Below are 15,383 nucleotides of genomic sequence, written 5' to 3' on the forward strand. Positions count from 1 at the left end.
GATTTTGCAGGACTACAATTCCACTGCGAAGGGAAGAAAAAAACTTTGATGTAAACAACAAAGGCATGGAATGTGTGGAGGATTACAATAATCTGAGATTAAGAATGGGAGGCTAGTATTGGAAGGCAGCAACAACTTGGACTAGACCTATGCAATCCACTACTGACATTCCATGTCTCAGAATATCCATGGAGATGCACATTTTATAAATGGGTAGGTTTAAGGACCTTGTCTCTGCGCAGGGGTGTGCAAAACCAAAATGGAGCCTGCTATTTACACGAGTCAAACTCCTTGTATAAGAAATCTACTGAATAAGATCCCCTGAGTCAATAGAGATATGTGGAAACTTGAGACGAGATGCATTATTGTCCCCCCCCCCCCCCCATATTCAATGAATCCTAGTTCTCGAGAGATGTTGAGACTACCTTTTTATAGCAGGCCCTATTATGGTTATGCATGTTATATGCAGTGCTTGTCTGAATGTATGGTAAAATAGGTCACATCACATTATGCATACAAACCTCTTTGAAACTCTGTTTAGTATACTCTACACTCATGCCAGCCTGCCTTGCAATTGCTATGGATACAAGGATTAAGTGGGATTTTATAAATGGGATATTTCTCAACGCTCACTATGAATAATATTTTTGGATTGTGCAGCTGCTGGAGCGGTAATGAAGTACTTGACAACCGGGTTTCTGTGAGCCCCCTCAGTGCAGAGGCCTCGCCCTGCAAGTCCAGCTCAACAAAAGAAGCTAGGCTCCCCCTCCCCCAAGGGACACAAGAGACAAAACACAAAAGGGAACATGACCTGTGACCTTTGGGAAGAGAGGCAACATTCAAAAACGGCATTTTAATTATCCCACTGTTTCCCCCCCTTGATTCGAATAGATTGGACGATCTATATACAGTGCATTGGAATAAAATATTCAGTCAATTGGGATTAACATTCTTTTCTTGTTCAATCCAAAAATCAAATGTGGGATTACGATTCACACAATTAACAGTCAGTGACGACTATTATATTGGACATTTACGGACTCTCTCTCCGCACACATCAGATATGGATTTACTCATTATTATTTCACAACAGCACACAATATGATCAATTCAGATTCGTGAGTTATTAATGTAACGTTATAGTCCCCCCCCCTGAGATGGCATTGTCTCGATGTGAAACAGCTCGAGTAGCAAACGTGGTGTTCAGACTTTCTTCTGTAGAGACCACGCCTCTGCCGTGCTGCAGATCGCTCAGTGTGCGCCGTGCAGTGACAGTTGCTCGACTGCTTTTCTTTCACTTGGGGGGATTGGAGAGAGAATTTAGGAGGTAGAAGAATCGAGTCGAATTCTTGGTTCCTGTCGTTTTGAAGAAGACACCTCGTTGCACCTGTTCCCTGCCCCGTCTCTCTCGCGGTCGGTCTCGCAGGAGTTGAACCTCTTGCGAGTGTGGACGTACTTTTCATTGTTTAGTACGGCGGCGTTGTTGTTGTGTGACTGAACATGACTTCGGCGTACAATCTCGATTTCCATCCGTCTTCCATGGCTGAAAGTCGGCTAATGAGCTCGGGCGATACAATGTAAGTAACCCTAATTATCAATTATTTCCCCACATTATCCCCCCCCCCAAGGCTCGACGGGGCATTGTAGTAGGAAACGCAACCAACACTGTACTCTCGTTAGCTAATAGCTAGCCGCTGTAGCTAAAGGAAGAGACATGCTAACGTTAGCTAGCCGCTGTAGCTAAAGGAATATAGATGCTAACGTTAGCTAGCCGCTGTAGCTAAAGGAATATAGATGCTATTGTTAGCTAGCCGCTGTAGCTAAAGGAATATAGATGCTAACGTTAGCTAGCCGCTGTAGCTAAAGGAATATAGATGCTAACGTTAGCTAGCCGCTGTAGCTAAAGGAATATAGATGCTAACGTTAGCTAGCCGCTGTAGCTAAAGGAACGTACATGCTAACGCTAGTTAGCTCCATTAGCTCAGTCACCCGGTGGTAACGTTACGCCCACGTGAAGTCCAACTGTTTTTTATCGCTAGCTAACGTTAGCCGATATTCCGTTACAACAAAGCCAATGTAACTAACAACTCAATATGGTTAACATTAGCTAACAGTCACCACTAAGCTGCTTGTTTGCATATGTCTCGAAATCGCCACAAACAGAAACCGTAACGATATTATCTTCCGTTTGACCAAAGCCTCTGGCTAACATTACAACGAAGCGGGGTTTGGATGGTATGCTCGCTAACGTTACACCACCACGACTAAAGCTAGTCAGTGTAGTCCAGTGACATGTGCTTTCAGAGTTCATTTTCTATATTAAACTAAAAGTAACGTTAGGCCAACTTCAACTAAACCTTAGTGTGTCGACGTTTAGTTGGCTATGTGTCGTTAAGGGCAAAGCAGGCGTAGCTACTTATACAAACACACCTTCGTTTTATGCTGCACTTTGAGCATAAACTGTTATCAACGTGTTGTGGAACTGGGGGGGGGGTTGATTTAGGTGAAATGGTATTATAATTATCTTCGCTTCAAAGTAACGTTGGCTAGATAACGTTAGCTAAGCTTGTGCTCACTCATTCGCCTAAAGCTAGCTAACGTTCATTATGCTGCCTTGTTTCATTTCCGTCAATCCGTGGTGTGTAATGCTGCTAACGTTAGTTAGTCTTCATAGATGTGTGTTTCTCTGCTTTGTACGTATGTTATTGAACATGATGTGAGGCCAATATGACGTCTAACTTCTATATTTTTTAGAAGTATTTGACTGTTCTACACAGATCACCCAGCATCTAGACGGAACAGCTTTCCTGGTTCCCTCCGTACCGCCCTGCGCGCTAGCTAGCTTGTTAGCTAGTTACGTCTTATAGATTTCCGCTAATGGTGGTTCCTGTTGAGTGGGGAGGGGTGCTTGTGTTAAGCAACCGAAAACACGTGGTGGCCACATTATTGAGCTTTTTAATGGAAGTCTTGTGACAGAGCATGCAAACCAGAAAAGACACAGGACGGGCTTGTAACGTTATGGCCCCTCAAGTTAATTTCATAGTATGTTACGCGAATTCAACCTCGCTTTCTTGTGCAGTTGTGGAACACGGCGTTCTTGTTGCTTGCGAATGCTCCTTAATCTTGCAGTAAAGTGGTCTTGGTCTCTTGATTTCATAATACTTAGTCATTTGTTTAATACAATTTGGCTACTGCCATTATATCCTATTTTAAACTAACGTCTGCCTATTTCTTTTAACCATGCAGTACGTTATTCTCACAATGTAATGTTAATCTTCCCATTTAAAATGGACAGGTTGGTTTTTATTTTGTGTCTGTCCTAAAATCACATTCTAGTAGTTTGCATACATGACTACAGGTGGCAGGTTCAGGGTCATTGCTGGGCAATGCAATTACCCAAGATTATGCCCTCAGTCATCTGAACTGTGACTGTCTCAGTTACCTGTTAGATCAGGGGTGTCAAACTCATTTTCACAGAGGGCCACATCAGCATTATGGTTGCCCTCAAAGGGCCAAAGACCGTATAAATGTTAATGTAATGTAAAATAAATGTAGCTACACATTTACATATTGTTAAACATGGTGTTTCTGTATTTATTACTTATTCAAGTTATACATATTGGATATTAATTTGCATAAATGTAAAAATATATGTTAGCTTATGTTATTTTAACAAATAATTTTAGTTTATCAGAACCCCATATTACTCCACCAATCAATGATCAAACCAGTCAAGTAAATAACAAAGAAGAATATCATCAAATACAAGCTATGACATTAAGTTTGTTCAAAACCTTTTTGTCACAGTCAAGAGGGGCAGAACTAACAACTGTGAGCTGCAAAGAACACGTGGGACAGATGTAGCAGATGTTACAAAAACAAATGGCTGCACACAACATTGCAGAGGCCATACATCCAACTAATGGAAGATAGTTTAATTAACTTTAATTAACAGATTGCAGAATGGGTACAGTACAGTACAGCTCAATACACACAATTGTTAAGGGGATGCAGACCAGAGAAAGACTTTCGACTTGTTTACATCAGGGTCCCCCATTTTCAATTCGTAATGAAATTGCTATTATGTGTCTGCATGAACACACAACTGTAACTGTACTCAAAAATAACAAAATAAGGGTTGGCTCAGTTCACAACTATATTGGTCAAATTTTGGGTGGGATTTGTTTGCGTCCCTACAGCTTCTTATTCAATTGAGCGAGATGCTCGGTTATGTCACACAGCCAGTTTGCATCTGACAGTTCAGACAATATTTCTTCAACCCTTTGTTACCTATTCCGCCTGGATCTTTTTTGTATTTTGGGCTGTAAAATTGTCAAAGAATGTCTGAGGAGTAAGTGCTTTTGGCTTTTTTCCTTTGTTACCTCAGATGTTCAACATACATGTATGTGTAAGAATGTGTAATAACTAAGGCTGTCAAAGTTAAAGCTTTATTAACGCATTAACCCACAATTATTTTAACACTGCTATTTTTTAACCCAATATTAATGTAAAAAAAAAAAAAAAAACGTTTTTTTTTTTTTTTTTTTTTTTTTTTTTTTTTTTACCTGAGCTCTTGGGGGGCCACATCAAATGACGTGGCGGGCCGGATTTGGCCCGCGGGCCGTGAGTTTGACACCTATGTGTTAGATGATGGTGACTCCAAATCAAGGATGATTGTAAAGGTGTCTTTGAATTTGTGCCAGCAATATAGTAGTTTTTATATATGTGTAGCCGGTCTCCTATTGCCATCTCTGTGGATATACTTGCGATACCTCCGTTACACTCATCCCCCTAAACTCAGTCCACCCAGGGCATCCGGGTCTATCGGCACCACTGTAGCCGGTCTCCTATTGCCATCTCTGCGTTGTGTTACAGTTCGACCCCTGTTGAGGGATTGCCCCGAGTGAGTCTCGAACCCCGGTCTCCAGCGCCGCGGGCGACATCGCAGACCACTATACCAAGAAGTGAATTCAGTTTAGTTTACATTAGCACATTTCAGAGACGGGCACAGTCGTAGTTAAAATCTTCTGGCTGTGGATATTAACACCTTAAAGTTTGGTTAAAGCAATAATAATAAATGTTGCTGGCTTGCTGGTTCCCGGCTGTATATGTACAGCTTTGCTTTTCATGTCACACACAGGCAAATTAACATAGACTGAAATTAACTTTAGATCTCCCAGGTGACGATATGTCATGTTGTTTTAGTTTACTTACTCTGAAGCATTTTATTACCTAAACATACATTCTCAGAGCTCTAAAGTTAATTTCAGTCTATGTTCATTTGTCTGGTTGTGTGATATGAAGTGAACATAGTGTAGCCTTAGTTACATATACAGCCGGTGGCAGGAACCAGCAAATCCGGCGTGACGCACCCAGCAGGGCTACATCAGTTACGTACCAAGTGACGAGAGAGTTTGTTGAAGACTTAGTGATACACTTTTCAACTGAATTTCATATTTTGAACATACTTTCAATGTTGACTTTAATATCGGTAAGTGTCACTCACCTGATGCTTCAACAACAGAAGTGAGTCCCTTCCATATTGTTTTTTTATTGTATTTTTATTGTCCTTGTAGAAAGGGTAACTTGGTTGATATAATTCGGGATATTTCTCCACTTCTGTGATAAATCTCACCTCGTTCTTGTTTTCAATTTCGTTGATTTTGTTTACCTAGAACATTTATAAACCTACCCTAACCTCACTAGCCACATCTACATCCACATCTGAACCTAAAATAGATGAAACATTTATTTTGTCTTCAAAGTTAATAGTTCAGTAAAATAGGGATACAGTCTAGTCATGGCCGTGGGGCTCCTCCCACTACATCTTGGTGGTATTTTTCCACTTAGATTGTAAATCACGATCAACTTCACCATAACAACTGCCACTTCCTTTGCGCCTGGAAATGGTGTTGCCATTTCCCTGCTGATAAACCTCATAGGCCTACTTCAAGTTATGCTGGCCTTTTTATTATATTGTATATCTAATATATAAACAAACTGAAGGAAGCTGTAAGAGCTTCTCAAATTATGTTTCAATATGATGCTATGGGTTTTTAATCCATTGTCAAAGCTTGGTTTATAGGTTTTAATTGTTGATGCAGAGGCTCCATAAAAATGGCATGCAATGTGCTGCCTTGCATCGCCCAGAGCAGGTTCGTGCCGCCATGCGTGGCTCCCATCACTGGCGTAGCTGCTTTTTTCATCTATTTTATAATGAAAATATCCTCGACATTCCATAAGTAGATGTATGGCGCCGCGAACACATTCCGTGAAGCCCTGCCATAAGAGTGACTATCTGGGCCACGAACGCACTCCGTGAAGCCCGGCCATAAGAGTGACTATCTGGGCTGCGAACGCACTCCGTGAAGCCCGGCCATAAGAGTGACTATCTGGGCTTAAGTGTGATCCTTTGGCAGCAATAGTTGACATGGCACTATGTGGGCTCAGTGTGGTGGTGATCCCTTTGTTGTGGACAGGGAGCTGTTGATCTGAGTGAAGTGTGGCCTCTTGGCACCTGGTCCTAGGGGCTGTGCAGGCCAGCTGTTGGGTTCTTTCCCCTCGCGGTGAGAGCGCCATTCAGACAGATGTTGAGGGCCGGGAGCAGGAGGGCTCTGATCCGGCCTGTCACCTGTTCCACTGCACCTGCTGTTAGTGCGGTGCTCCCTGGCCCTGTGTTTAATTAGAAAGCAGTCTGGTCCAGACTGACATAGTGTTCATGATCACGCCCTTTATCTCCACTGTCAGGAGCCCGGCGTGGTTGAAGGTTGAGATCAGAATCCATACTTTCTACAAACAAATGGCATTCTGCGTTATTATATAAGCTCTGATGCATGTTCATAAAACTGTCAATACCGTGTGACTGTTTATATTACTGTCATGCCTGCTGGTTAATGTCTGAAACGGAGCACACAGGCCCTGCCTGGATTGATTGGCCAGTGGCCACCAACCAGATCTTTGGTCTCTCTAGATTGGCAGAGACGCACCCTTTTCCCCCTTCAGCACACAACTTGAGTACTAATACGGTTTGTCTCTGTATGTTGTATGATGCACTCTGACAATGAATAAACTTGTGTTGGAACACGATAGTCATTTAACAGATTCTAGTTTAGATTAAATCTACTAGAAACTTCATACGCGGAAAATGTACGGACAACCAACATAGTTCATACTAGGGCTGAATGATTTGAAAGAGAAGCTCTAATTGTGACAACATTTTTAACTGATAATGCGACTGATGTGAATTTCCTTATGAAAGAATGATAACTTTTTCGTCATTATTCCCATTTACATGATTATGGTGTGATTTTTCTTTTCCCTCCGGTGATCTGTACCAAAAAAAAGTAGGGATGCCCCGATCGATCGGCCACCGATCGTTATCGGCCGATAATCAGTATAAATATGCGATCGGGGAATTCCGATAATTAGTCATATTCGCCGATCGCGGAAACTGATCAAGTGGATATCTCACTCGCTTGTCTCAGACGCACAGGACCTGCAAACTGCTCCTCCTCCCTAGCCCCGCCCGTACCCGTGTAGAGTTTGTAAACACAGTACACAGAGGAGGCGGACCTCCTCTGCTGAGTCTAGATAGTGCATTCGACCTGAGCTAACGTTAGCTACCTAGCTATCGTTACTGTTTAAACAAAATTACCCAGTCAACTATTCACTTTTAGTAGGCATTGTCTAACGGTATTTAGCCGGCTAGCTACTGATAGCTCCGGATATCAACAAATGCCCCAGGAAGTCTAGTAGCCCATGTTGATATCTCCGTTAGCTTGCGTTAGCTTGCGTTAGCTGACGTTAGTTCACGGTTCAAAACGAAATGTCCGATTGAACTAAATAGTTGTCTTAACGTCATCTAGCCGGCTAGCAGTAGCTACAGATAGCTCCTGATATCAATGTCTTATATCAATGTCTTATCAATGTCTTATAACATCTAGTCGGCCAGCTACCGATAGCTCCTGACATCAACAAACGCTCCACAAAGTCTAGTAGAGACGTGTATGCTACCTGTTAGCTCACGTTAGCGCAAGTTAGTTCACCGTTCAAAACGAAATGTCCCATTGAACTAAATAATTCACTGAGGCGTTGTATTAACGTTATATATCCGGCTAGCAGTAGCTACAGATAGCTCCTGATATCAATGTCTTATAACACTGACAATATTGGACAATAGAGAGTGGAAATGTGTGTGTGTGTGCGCGTGGACTGCGAGCCCTGTCTGACTCCAGATCAGCCGAGGCAGAGTTTTTTTTTTGACGTGGCATTGATCCATTGTTCTATTGAAGCCCATTACCACCATCCTCTCGCTAAACAACTTGTACACCGCATTGTTTTTATGAGTGCCCACAAGTAGCTGTTTTATTTGGTCTTCTGCCCATGTGTACAGTGTGCTTGTTTTGCAGTGAATGCCGCACGCCGCGGTAATAATAATAAGCCAGTGTTTTTTTCTTCCTTCTACCCAAGATACAGTATCGGAGACATGTTTAGGCTACAGTGTGCTTGTTTTGCAGTGAATGCTGCGCGCAGCGGTAATAATAATAAGCCGGTGTTTTTTCTTCCTTCTACCCAAGATAGTTTATCAGGAGACATGTTTAGGCTACAGTGTGCTTGTTTTGCAGTGAATGCCGTGCGCCGCAGTAATAATAATAATAATAAGCCGGTGTTTTTTTCTTCCTTCTACCCAAGATACAGTTTATCAGGAGACATGTTTAGGCTACAGTGTGCTTGTTTTGCAGTGAATGCTGCGCGCCGCGGTAATAATAATAAGCCGGTGTTTTTTTCTTCCTTCTACCCAAGATACAGTTTATCAGGCGACTTCCTATATTTGGTCCGCGTTTGGTCCGATGAAGCGAACCGAGACCTATGTTTTTTGGCGGACCAGAGTTCGCCTGTTTGGTCTGCGGACCGAGTTGGACGCGCATTCTCACAAACCCAAAAAAGCGGACTATCTAATTCTGGTCCGATAGTCCAGACCAAACAGCTCTAGTGTGAAAGCGACCTAAGAGAGACGAGTGAAAGAGGAACGGAAGCTGAAGTTGTTAGCTAGCTTAACGCTAACGTTAGTTAAAAAGGTTTTTAACCGCAACAGGGATATATTAATGGCGAGGATATAAAGCATGTTAACACATCCACCGCCATTCACGCTGTAACACGTTATTGCCCGCCATGCTTTGACCGCCAGACCACGCTGTACAGCGATATTGAGATCAATATTTAATTTTTTCGCCATGGGATTCATAATTCATATATACACCTCCGGCGCTGCAGCTGGACCCTACGGCTCAATACAACGACGGCTCAATACCGCCCCCTGGTGGATGGTCGGGCGAGTTAAACTAGAACAACAGGAAGTGGGAGGTGTGCGTCAATTAAATTCATCCGGCCGTCATTGTCGCAAGGCTCCCGACAGACACTATGTACATAATGGATCACTTTATAAACTTAATAATTGATATGCGACATACAAACCGGAAATGGACCTAGGCGATCGACGTCCTATACTTGGGATATTTCACCGCCAGTCTCATCGGCGAACGGTAAGGGGACACTAACGTTATTTTCAGCCCAATAGACCTATCTCAAACCCTGCCCCTTTTCTTGATCCTCCAATCACAGCTGTCGCTTACCTCGGACTTCCTCGTACAAACTTTGTTACTTTGTTTGTACGAGGAAGTCAGAGGTAAGCGACAGCTGTGATTGGAGGATCAAGAAAAGAGGGCAGGGTTTTGAGACAGGTCCATTGTTTATTCATTTCACTGCAAACCGATCTGATCAATATATCACCCATACTACATAAAGCATTTAGTATTTACTGACTATCACGGAATTATAAACGACCCCCCCCCCCTTTCCTCCGCGCATGATGATGCATAACGTATAGGATCATATACAGTTGCATTTTTTAATATGGCGTGTATCGGGAATAAATATCAATTGTTTTTGATAAAAAAAATATATATATATATATATATTATATAATTTTATTTTAATTTTTTTATAAAATATATATATTATATAATCATACTTGTAGTTGTATTATCTGCGAGACATCGCCGCCACACAACAAGTCAAAATGCTTGCTATCTGCAAACAGCTCCACTGTCTGTGTGTACTCGAGTAGCCTCCAGCTACGGCCAGGATTCTCCGGAGCTGCAGCTGGACCCTATTGATCACATTCAACATGCCCTCAGCTCGAATACGCATCGAATCAGTGTTATAAGACATTGATATCAGGAGCTATCTGTAGCTACTGCTAGATAACGCTAAGACAACGCCTCAGTGAACTATTTAGTTTAATGGGACGTTTCGTTTTGAACAGTGAGCTAACGTGAGCTATCATGCACTACTAGACTTGCTGGAGCATTTGTTGCTATCAGTAGCTAGCCGGCTAGATACAGTTAACAATGCCTTGTGTATTAAACTAAAAGTGAATAGTTGACTGGGTCATTCTGTTTAAACAGTAACGGTAGCTAACGTTAGCTCACGGAGGTCGCAAGCAACTAGGTTAGAGCAGACTATTGCCCGAGCTTGTTTACATGGGTGCGGGAGGGGCTGGAGGAGGAGGAGGAGCAGACGGCGCAGCTCTCAGACAGAACTCAGCGAGTGAGAACTCCGCTAAGAATTGGATCATGTTTTTCGATCGGTTTTGACGATCGGCGAAAATAAAGCATTATCACCGATCGCATATTTATACTGATTATCGGCCGATAACGATCGGTGGCAGATCGATCAGGGCATCCCTAGTTATCACAGGCTGTAGAAGAGCTGAAGAGCTCACGTTACACGTTGCGCATGTAATGACTGAAGCCGCGTTTGATTATGTCATCACAACACGTTAGGTTACGAACGTAACCCTGTTCTTTGACATTTGGTGATATTCTTTCGGTGCTAAAACCCTTTTCGGCCAAAAGTGCCTTTTTGAACCATTTTCGGCCGATAATTTTCATTAAGTGACATTTAGCAGAATGGTTGCCAAGCAACACACTAATGTAGTGGAAAGCATGCTAATCAGACTAGTCAAGGATGCTTAAAGATTGGAGTGATCATTAACATTTACCTGGATAATGTCATTAATTGTTGAAGTAGTGTTCAGTTATGTTGGCGCTCCAATTTCACAGCTGTGTTTGACTCTGGAAATGTGTGTTTTTAATTGTGCTGTGCCAGAAGCAAGGATATTGATCCAGCATCTCCTCTTGTTGTAGTTTGGACGGCGGTAAGATTGCAAGGACGATTCACATTCATGCCCAGTCACTGGCATTATTTCTCATCCATCAGAGAGTCTCTGTACATTTGTGCTTCGCAAGCAGCTACATTATAACCATGTGTACAACTACAATCTGCAACTAGTATTCTCACTTTCCCCTATATAATTCTTAGTTTCTTGACCTTTCCAACTCTTCATTCATTTCATTGTCTCTTTTTCTCTTATTTTTTTCTCTTATTTTCCTCCTATCATGTTCACCTCTTTCCACCACTCGTAAATCAAATTGTTAATGTTGCCATGGGTCGGACACGTCTTCTTTAAACAAGTCAAGAAGAAACATCACAATAAATCAAGAACAAAACAAAAACACTATGAAGTCCAAAAAAATTCAAATAAAATAAATTGTACCCAGACATACCCCACGCGAAGGTAAGGAAGAACTCACTAAAACCTAGAAATAGGTAAAAATTCACCACAGGCAATGTGGAGGAGAGAAACCTTTAGAAGGGCCTTTCAAGGGGGGGATCTCCCTTAACTCATTCACTGCCAACAACGATTAAACTCGTTATTGGCCGCCAATCGTTGAACGCCAACGAGTATACGAGTATGGGGTCTGAAAGCTCGGGGTTTCTAATAAACTTTTAAATCATTGTTATAAAACGAGTGATACTCAGAGTGAGCCGTGTATTTCCGCCGTTGGTGTCACAGCTATTTGGCTGCCTGGTGCGCATGCGCTGTGACACCAACGGCAGAAATACACGGCTCGCTCTGAGTATCACTCGTTTTATAACAATGATTTAAAATGTTTATTAGCAACTCCGAGCTTTCAGACCCCAGCGAGTCGCTGTGTGAAACCCTAATTGTACGCTGGGTACCGTTAAAAAAAAATTCATATCTGATATATATTTGACTAGGGATGCCCCGATCGATCGGCCACCGATCGTTATCGGCCGATATTCAGTATAAATATGCGATCTGTGATCGGTGATAATGTTTTATTTTCACCGATCGTCAAAACCCGATCTCAGTCGCTGTCGCTGAGTTCTGTCTCAGACACCGGTGGTGCGGCGTCTGCTCTCGAGTCCAGCCCCTCCTGCACGCATGTAAACACGGGTCTAGTCTAGTGAGACACGGGAGGACGGCGTGACTGTCGGCGTCTCCCTGAGCTAACGTTAGCTTAGCTACCGTTACAAAATGACCCAGTCAACTTTTTTTTTGATCCACTTTTTCTCCCATTTTCTATATTTTTCTCCCATCCCAATTTCGTATCATCCAATTCAACCCTCCCCTGTCACGGACGCTTTTTCTTGCCTCCCACAAGCCGGCTGCAATGTGGACTAAGTGGTTCCCAAAGTCGGGGTCGCGACCCAAAGGTGGGCCGCGAGCAGCCACGGATGGGTTGCGAGATGATTTAAAAAATAAATAAAAAATTATTTAATTTTTTTTGTCAGGCCACTGAACTTAGAAGCAGGCCAGGACAGTGTTTCTAGTTATATTCTAAAATTCTATTCTATTGTATTCTAAAATGTGACTATATGGTTTTATATTAACTTAATAAATAAACAAAAACGAAATCTACTTATTTCAACGAACATTTCAAACTAAATAACAGATTATGCACATAAAACGCTGAAAACAACCGAAGCAACAATAGTATTTTAATGAGGCTATTATTATTATCATTATTATTTTGCAACAAGTTAGCCCTCTCATAAATAGCACATATAAATGAATAACTAACTTGAACTATAGGATTGAAGTGATATTTGGCTTAAAAATCGGTCGCCTGGCAAAAAAAAAAAAAAAAAAAAAAGCCAGACGATGTGCATTGGGCCGCGGCTCTCTGACGCCTTATTTTCTGGGCCCTGGCCTGAAAAGTTTGGGAACCCCTGGACTAAGTCATACATAGCACTAGAGCTGCCGCGGTATTGATTATTTCCTTACCGCACAAATTTGCAAAATATTTCCTACCGCCGCGGTTATTACCGCATGCACAAAAAAAATAAAAAATAAAAGTTTGAATGCATTTTTTTTTTAGTAGTAGTCTACTCTTTATAGCATATAGCCTGCCTCTAGTCTAAATGTCTATTTTTAGAGGATGACTTTGCAGCATGAATATTGTTTGGGATTCGGCAAGCACGCATTAGTTATTGAAAGTGAAACACGGATTCGAAGTTTACCCTCTGGTCGTGCGCCGTTCACTCGGTGTCGCGGGCAGGGGTGGTTACCCCTAACCCCCCCGACCCTTTCTTATTATTATTACTATAAAGTTACTACTTTATAATAAAGGCATTCGTTTTGTGGCATTAACATTATATAGTTATACGTTCAATAACATCAGCGTATTTACCGGACAATAGCAAGGCAAGCAATACTCTATTCATATCTCAGTTCCTTTCTTTGCTCAGAGCGTGCTGAGTTGTCCCATTCTGCGGTCTGTTAATAAAGTTTTCAATCAGACAAGTGTATAGAACGAAGGGCTTTTATTATAACATTCGTTGCAGACAGTAAAATCATTATGTCTCGTTTAGTACTCCTTAGGAGCGATCGTAGTCCACTCCGGCGGAGGGTTAAAGCTAACGTTATTAGCCGTGTTGTGATGATCTGACATTCAGGAAGTAAAAACCTAATATGCGCTTGCCGATTGGTGGTAACACACTGCATGACGCTACAACGTGTGACGCGTCTCTCTTCTGACCAATCAGTGGTCTGCAATGTTTCACGTGACTTTTCTGGTACCCAATAGGGTCGCTTGGAACCTCGATAGATGAGTAGGGTATATCTGCAGAGCCGCAAGCCCAACGAGAGGAGGGTAATTTATTATTATTATTATAAAAAACGGCAGTGACGCGGTATTCAGCCTACTCTGCGGTGGCCGTGATGTAACAGCGATACCGCGGTAATGCGGTAATCGCGGCAGCTCTACATAGCACAAGTCCCCTCCGGTCAGGGAGCGAAATTGGACCCCGCCACCCGCCATTTGCGGGCAGTTTTTACATTTGGCATGTGCCACTGAGAGGTCTGCCCGCCGTGTGACAGGTACCTTATAGTAGGGCTGGGCGATATGGCCTAAATATGATATCACGATATTTTCTGACCTTTCGGCGATACACGATACACATCACGATGTTTTTCTTTTTTTCCCCAAACAATTCATTATGAGGCTTACCAAGACAGTATTTGAGTTTGCAAGCTAACATTAAAGACTAAATAAAATACCCATGCATTTAGCATTTTTATATTATATATTAGATTTAGATTATTTGATTATTAGATTATATATTGCATATATTTAGCAATGAGATATTATATGATTTAGATATGAAATATGATTAATTGAAAATGGGGGACCCTGATGTAAACAAGACGAAAGACTTTCTCTGGTCTGCATCCCCTTAACAATTGTATGTATTGAGCTGTACTGTACCCATTCTGCAATATGTTAATAAAGTTTTAAATCAATCAATCAATAAATAGCATTTTAGCATTTTTATGAAACTACTGTATATTTGTATGTCTCTAAATGTTTTGATGAATTGAAAATGGAGGACCCTTATGTAAAAAAGCCGAAAGTCTTTTTCTGGTCTTCATCCCCCAGTCCACTGTTGTTGTATTGAGCTGTACTGTATTCAGGGGAGAAAATTAGGCCACTTTACTCGCCAATTGCGAGTATTTTTTACATTTGGCGAGTAATTCATGAAGAGCACTCGCCAGTCTGGCGAGTACTAGTAATTACAAAACAAAACAAAAAAATCATTCTGCAATCTGCTGATTCGCTCACTGACACAAACCGAACTCTGACTCCCCCCTTGATTCCTCCCATTTGCGCCACATAATAATCAGACCATAACCAATGAACGTCATCGTTGTACAGATGCGCTCTAAGCTCCTCCAATGAACACTAGTTTTCTAGAAGATGACGCCCATCTAGGGGAAGTGGACATACCACTGCGCGCAGACCTACTAACTCCTGCCACCGGCAGCCGGCTTGACAACGTAGACAAACTTACAAAAACACATGAGTGGATGAAAATAATTGCATGTAGAGTCGTCGCTTTCGGATATCGGTGCGGTCTGACATGGGGGCGAACAACAGCACGCGACGCGTCTCCTTCGAGTCGGATGAGAATGACAAGTCAACCAGCATTAGCCGGCTAGCTACCTAGCATGTAAC

The 15,383-nt window shown here is 42.1% G+C and overlaps 1 protein-coding gene across 3 annotated transcripts in view; it reads left to right on the forward strand.

Annotated features, from left to right (window-relative positions):
- Window positions 1–1,266: 1,266 nt before the first annotated feature.
- celf2 (cugbp, Elav-like family member 2) overlaps window positions 1,267–15,383 on the forward strand; it is a 106,488-nt gene continuing 92,371 nt past the window's right edge. For all 3 annotated transcript variants that reach the window (XM_084335412.1, XM_084335413.1, XM_084335414.1), the window contains exon 1: window positions 1,267–1,577. In XM_084335412.1, the coding sequence (XP_084191538.1) occupies window positions 1,501–1,577 (77 nt within the window). In that variant the 5' untranslated portion in view covers window positions 1,267–1,500. The remainder of the gene's footprint in view (window positions 1,578–15,383) is intronic.

The sequence above is a fragment of the Notolepis coatsorum genome (assembly GCF_963971535.1).
Source record: "Notolepis coatsorum genome assembly, chromosome: 18".
In the NCBI taxonomy this organism is placed as follows: Eukaryota; Metazoa; Chordata; class Actinopteri; order Aulopiformes; family Paralepididae; genus Notolepis; species Notolepis coatsorum.